The 7,225-nt window shown below is 33.4% G+C and overlaps 1 protein-coding gene across 1 annotated transcript; it reads left to right on the top strand.

Annotated features, from left to right (window-relative positions):
* The first annotated feature begins 200 nt into the window (after positions 1-200).
* On the top strand, positions 201-1,596 carry LOC134264916 (uncharacterized). Its single transcript, XM_062747168.1, has 2 exons — positions 201-218; positions 537-1,596. The coding sequence occupies exons 1-2, from the start codon at positions 208-210 to the stop codon at positions 1,561-1,563; spliced, it is 1,038 nt and encodes a 345-aa protein (XP_062603152.1). The 5' UTR covers positions 201-207; the 3' UTR covers positions 1,564-1,596.
* The last annotated feature ends 5,629 nt before the right edge of the window (positions 1,597-7,225 follow it).

Genomic DNA, 7,225 nt, shown 5'->3' with positions numbered 1-7,225 from the left:
TTGCTCTTCAAATATTCTCCTTTTTAATTATAAGATTTTAAAATATCATTTATTATTCCGTGAATTTTTGATAAAAAAATAGGCAATTGACCATTTTCCCTGTTTGATCCCCTGACCTGCAAAATAAACGGATATAGGAAATTATAAAAGGCACCGACTAGGTGATGCGAATATTTCACTTTCATACCAAGTAAAAAAAATTACGTCATGAGTGAACAGTCAAAAAAGGTAAGGGCATGGTTACTATTACAAGAATTCTCGAGAAAGAATGCCTATAATTGCAATATTCCTTTATAGTTAAACAACCCCATTCTTTGTAATTTCAAAAGGAATGTATGTAAAAATATTCTTACATGGAAAAAATATATAGCGAAACGTGAGAAATAAGTAGTAGTTTGATACATATTTCTTAAACGACATTAAAAAAGATTGTGAAAAAATGCAAAAAGAATTTAAATAGAATTTTTTTTATTAAATACTCTCAACTCCTTCTAAAGGTATGACTTAATCAATTTTTAAATAAAAGAAATGACAAGAATAATTTATCAACAGATGCCAGAGGGACAGAAATCTTTAGTTAAAGAAATCAACTTACCTTTGCCGCAGCAAAAAGATTTTAACGGAACTGTCTTCCCTCTTATCATTTCTCCAAACGACAACTGTGAAAACCAAACAAGCTTTGATTCAATTGAAAATGTTATTGAATGGGTGCAAAAAGACAAATCTTTAATTGAAGACCAGCTTTTGAAATATGGAGCTATACTTTTTCGAGGTTTTCAAGTAAATTCTCCATCTGATTTCGATGCCTTCGTCAAAGCCTTTAAATACGAACCTCTGCCGTATGTTGGTGGAGCGGCACCAAGAACCCAGGTAGTGGGGAATGTATTCACTGCAAACGAGGCTCCACCAGATGCTCTTATTCCCTTCCATCATGAAATGGCCCAAGTACCAACTTATCCTAGCGTACTCTTTTTCTACTGCGATATTGCTCCCAAAGAAGGCGGAGAAACACCTCTTGTCCTCTCCCACCTGGTGTACAGAAAAATGATGGAACTTGAAAGTGACTTTGTAAACTCCTTAAAAGAAAAAGGAGTTATTTATTCTCGAATTTTACCAAATGGTGACGATCCTACCTCTCCTATAGGCCGTGGATGGCAATCCACTTATGGTACAGAAGACAAATTAGCAGCCGAGAAGAAAGCACTAGAACTTGTTGGGTCAGTGGAATGGTTAGAAGATGGATGCATGAAAACCGTGACCAAAGTTCTTCCAGCAATCCGTGAGGATCCTCGAACTGGGAAGGAAATGTGGTTCAACTCCATCATTGCAGTATATCGAGGCTGGAAAGATTCTAGAAACTCTCCCGAAACCTCCATAACTTTTGGAGATGGCTCCCCCATGAATCCGGAAACAATGGATACTCTTGAGAATGTTCTAAACAACTTGGCTATTGACTTCCGCTGGCAGAAAGGTGACGTTGTAATGGTTGATAACAGACAGGCCTTGCATGGGAGAAGGTCGTTCATTCCTCCTCGACGCATTTTGGCAGCGTTGTGTAAATAAATATTAGAACTTTTTAAATATTGATTTATACATTGTCATTTGAATTGCCAGGTATATCTTTCGTTCAACTATAAATATGCAATTTGGCATAATGCTCGAAATATTTATATTTTTACACAATAAACATGATATTTTCTTTATGAGCTTATACACGTTATATATTCAACTATGATTACCTAGGTATTTGTTTTTATTTGTGTTTGAAGGCATGATGTTTTAAATAAAATTGAAACGACTTGCTGTTTCTTTTGGAAGATCTAGACAATCCTAGTTTTGTCCATCCAACATTTTGCACACAGACGCTTCAACATTACGTACTTTTTTCATTTTGTTTGATAATGCATGCATCTTAATTTTCAAAACACCTTTAACCTCTTTCGCTAACTTTACGTGCTATTATTATATCTTTAGAAACTTTACATGATACATAGATATTTCATACTAGAGCAAAGTGGCCCTTATTGTATTAATTAATGCTGAAAAAAATTAATATGGAAATTAAGGTTAATAGTTTAAACTTAATCTAGAGATGAAATTTCGTAAAAGGCGGTTTGCTCTTGGAAATTTCTGTGCTGGTTTGAATATTTATGATTATTAATGCTTCACAATTATAGTTTTTGTAAACATTTCTTGTTTAGATATCCATGACTTTATTGAACGAGCAAATACTGTAAATATTATCAATTTTTTAAAGATAAAAGATTACAGACAATTACAAAATCGAAATTAAAGTGTATGGCTCAGAGATTAAATTAAAGGTGACGATTGAACTTATTGCTAGCGCTCTCGAGCGCTAGCAATTACGTTAGTCCAAATTTCTGGAATACGCATGCTCGGCTTCACGGTCTGGCATTCTGGGAAAACTTCACGGTCTAGCTGTCTCTCTGAAAACGACCATAGATAGACTGTGCGATAACAATTTCGTTGTGTCATTAAATAAAACTCGCCTTTTTTGTTTGATTCTGAAGTTTGTTTATTTATTGTGTATCTTACACTTTAAAGTAAACTTCAAAAGAAAAACGTAGGTCATATAGTGCCAAGACTATAGACATCTAGCTTTCGAATTATACCACCTTCCTGCGGGATAATGCCGTCAACCTCTTAAAATCAAAGTACTGAAAGTACTCATGGGAGTTGAACATTGTTATCTGAAAGATCCCACAGGAAGTATAGGAACAATTTCATGCTTTCAGATTCAAGTCAGCTAGAACTGATTTGTTAGAGATACAACACGAAACATTAAAAATATTTCTATTGCATTTGAATAGCCAAGATCATGGGACTGCTCTTATTAGCTGCAGAACTGTAGCTCTCCGAAAAAAAAAGATTTTGACAGACCGGAGAGCTACAGTGTCATCCATTGAAAAAAATGTATATTTATTGCGCACGAACAGTTAAGTTTAGTTCTGGATTTATTCTTTCTAATTCTCACCTCAACAATTTGACCAAACCAAACAAACAACCCCCACCACCAAGAAATTAATTTTTCTAAACTCGAAAATACTATTTTGTGGGTAGGTTTCAAACTTCTTTCAGTACCATTTCTTAATCAAACTCAAACACTACCCTTATATTTCTGAAGCATTTGAATCAAAACGCCCCCTACTCTCTTTAGAATGTGTACAAGATATTTGGTCCCATGAAACAAACAAACAAACACTCTTTATATTCGATGTTACCATCACCAGATACTAGATTGTCATTTTTCTTCCTCTGATTAAAACAAGCATTTGCTTTTTCTCTTTTGGGTATGAATGTTTCTTTTCGGACACAATAATTAATTTTTATAGAACTCTGTGCTTATTTATTTTTTCAAATGTATCTATCTTTATAACTTACTCATCAAGTTTTATTAATCCATAATTTTAAATTTCATTTCAAGTAATTTCTATATAAAAGTAAGTATCTGAATACTTTACATTTTGTTTGTTTTACGTTCGATAATTTTTCAATCATATTGAGACACTACCACTTGTCGATGGAGCTAGCTACAGGTAAGTCTACAAATTTTTACCTATACACGGCACTCAAAACCATTGAGTAGTGAGGGATCGTTATGTGCAAGCACATACTGCGACATGGGATTTCGGTTTATATGGTCTCATCAAAAGAGTTTATCTCCAAATGCATCCCACAGGATTCGAACCTGCGATAAGGATCAATTAACACCTTACTTTGAATCTGTAAAGCAAACTATTTTAACAACTGCGCCACGCGAGTGACACTTAAAGTTTGTGATTTTGATTTGATTCAAATATAATTAAAAATCAGACATAGTTTAACTAGCTACTACAAGAAAAAAAACCCAGTTGTAATCAATTGTTTCTCACAGATCGATCAATGGGATTATTATACCATTGTGTCCGTGCATACGCATGTATTCATTAATTTTAACTGTTTTAATTACATAATAAAATCAAATGATACATTTTATAAGGTAATACTGCAATGCAAGTACATACACATTTTTCAAGTTCAGATTTGGTGTTGTACACGTGACCATGATAAATTCATGAAATCAAGGATGCAAAATTAATGTCATTTGAAATTGTGAGATTGAATATCAACAAACTTTAATGCTATTATTTTTTCCCCTTACCAACGTAAACTTTCCAGTCTAACAGATCATTTTACTTGTCAGAGCAAATAAATGTCTGACAGTGATATTTTCCGCAGTATTTTTTTTTTAAAGAAACGTTCTGTCTCTTTATTGCTGGGTTAAACCTTAGCGTTCCTTTGACCTTACATCTTTGTTTACACCTCTATATTTAGACAATCGCGTCATTGTCAAACCAGTTAGACCAGTTGTTGCTCCTTGGATGACCTCGCACTTTTTGAGATGGAGCGTCGTGGAGTCAGCCGAGGATTGCCGAATGATAAATGACGGAAAACTAGGACTTTTTTCATACGGAAATCAAAATTTACGTGTCATTTCTCAAGAGAGATGACAAAAATATGCTATTCAAATTAAGTTAAATAAAATTCTATTTCATTTACTTTCAAATCATTTATGAAAATTAGATTAATTCAGAAAAATGAGATGGACTATTTTTATTGGGGAAGTTTCTTCGAGTTTATATAGACTGGTACGAGTTTGTATTGAATATCACAGGGGAGTAAATTGGCCGACACAGAAACGACACGACGGCCGCTATATATAATTCATTGTAAAATTACTGCGCTAGAAACCGCGTGACGACCTAGGGAGTCTGAACATAGTTCAACTCCCAAAAATCTTTTTTTTCTTTTCAACGTTTGTTGGCAAGACACAATAAGCGATCGATACAATGCAACACTACACTAATACAACACTAATATAATTTTTATTCTATAACATACACTTCACAAAAAATTATAACTCTAACTATTAGACTCTAGACTCAGTAAACATTAAAGAATTCAGCAAAATAAATTAGTTCAACACGAACCTTCCTTTCTATGTTTAAAAGTTGCTACGGTGCTAGCTCACTTATCTTTTTTAAAAGATAAACTTATATGATTATAAATGCAGGTAAGAGTTTGTTTATAAACATGAAATATTCTGGACGTACATACTCGTAAGAGGAGAGCGATTGAGTACCTGGTGTAGATTTGAATACTCATGTTGATGATGGAGGCGTGCAGCAAAATAATAAAAAATGAATAAATAAATAACAGACAAAAAAAAAAAATAACCAAAAATAAATAGATAAATAACCACAGCAACAAACATTGTGTAGATGAATATCTCTAAAATTTGCAAATAAAAAAATCAAAGTTTACAAAATTAAGAAAACAAATTATTATAAGAAAAACAGGGCTTAATAGCCCTTGCATCCAGGTCCTGGAAAAGGACCCTGTTCCAAGTGAAAATTAACTTTTTACATTGAATAAACTTGAATTTTGAGATTTTATTGATTTATTAAGATCATGTTAATAAGGAATAAGCATTCAAAGAAACTTTTTATTCAACATTTTAAAATAATTTATGACATAAATATTTTCATATTTTGCCACTTTTTATACCCCCGTAAACGAAGTTTCGGGGTATATAGTTTTTGTCGTGTCCGTCCGTCTCTCTGTCTGTCTGTTTTTCTGTTTGGCCGCAAAAACTTTAACCTTGCCCATAACTTTTGATTTACTGGAGCTATGACTTTCATATTTCACAGGTGTATTCCTTGTGACAAGACCTTTCTTTGAGTACCACCATATCTGACCTTTTGAATTTGACCTTGGAGTTTGACCCTATTTCACACAAAAATTCCAAACTTTTACTTTGGCCATATCTTTTGAACAGTAGATGCTAGGCCTTTTATACTTCATATATGTATTCTTTGTGGAAAGGCCTTTCATTGAGTACAAGCAGCTTTGACCTCTTGACCTTGGAGATGTTTGAAGTTATGAAAAAAGTTTAACCTTGGCTATAACTTTTGAACGGTAAGGGCTAAGGCTTTCATACTTCACATATGCAATCCTTGTGAGAAGACCTTTCATTGGATAGGGTTTTATATTTCACATTTGTATTTCTTGTGAAAAGGCCTTACTTTAGGTTCCAACATTTTTGATCTGCATTTGAGAAAACCTTCGCTATGTTGCCATACGGGGGCATCGGTGTTTCACAAACACATCTTGTTCGATTCAAAATTCCCAATTGGAAGGGTACAAGACCCAGTACCAAAAAGGGATAATTAAGCCCTGTAAAACATTTATGTCCAGAAAAAAATCTGATAACTGATTTATTAAATAGTTGGGGTTTAAATGCATACAAGTTAGAAATAGAAAGTTTTCGTTTGGTTGAACATGCAAAATATTGACAATGCAGAGAAACAATTGCAAAAATCCGTTACACCATCGTTGAGCTAGAATTTTGAATGGTATCATAGTGCATTGTCCTTGTTTGAATTATGTGAAGTTATTATACATGTCAGTAAAGGAGATAACGACAAGACAAAGATACATAGATTCTATAAGTGCTCTTAGTTCACGTCCTGAAATACTTATAGGTGATAAATACCTCAGTAGAAAACGAAGATAAAATTTATGTAAATATTACAAATGTAGCATCTTGTTTTTGTTTTGTTTTCTTAATTTAAAAGAGGTAGAATCACACATCGATAAAGAATGATATGGAGATAACGAACAGTATTCAATATAAAAGTCCAAAAAACTATACAAAATAGGAGCAGAGCAAACAAGGACCTCTGAAACATCAGAGGTGGGATCAGGTGCCATGGAGGAGTGAGCATCCCCTGCTGACCGGTCACACCCGCCGTGGGCTCCTTGTCATGATCGGGAAATAACGGAAAAATCCGTCGTCAATTTAGTGTATAAACAATGGACTAACAATTAGTATGAAAAACGTCAGTCAGCATTTGACTCAATGATAAATTATATTTGCTGACAAGGTCATTAAACGAGACTGCTGATATTCTTGTTTCATTAACTTGCTTGTCAAATTGTTCCAATAAACTAAAACCGTGAAGATACAATGAAGGAATTTTTTACTCATTAAATGACTAAATCAATAAATTATTACAAATGAAATAGCACACAAGACATTTGTTTGAAAATGGCATGTCATTAGTCTATGTAAGAAATAAGCCTGAAAAATATAGAGTATTATGAAATAAACGATCCGAATTGCCTCTATCAATATTGAAGATATTAAAATCATAGAAGGACA

Source organism: Saccostrea cucullata, unplaced genomic scaffold (genome assembly GCF_032062105.1).
Source record: "Saccostrea cucullata isolate Sc308-1 unplaced genomic scaffold, CSIRO_AGI_Scuc_v1 ctg11049, whole genome shotgun sequence".
NCBI classification, from domain to species: Eukaryota; Metazoa; Mollusca; class Bivalvia; order Ostreida; family Ostreidae; genus Saccostrea; species Saccostrea cuccullata.
Note: the sequence above shows the minus strand (reverse complement) of the source record. Positions and strands in the feature narration are given on the sequence as shown.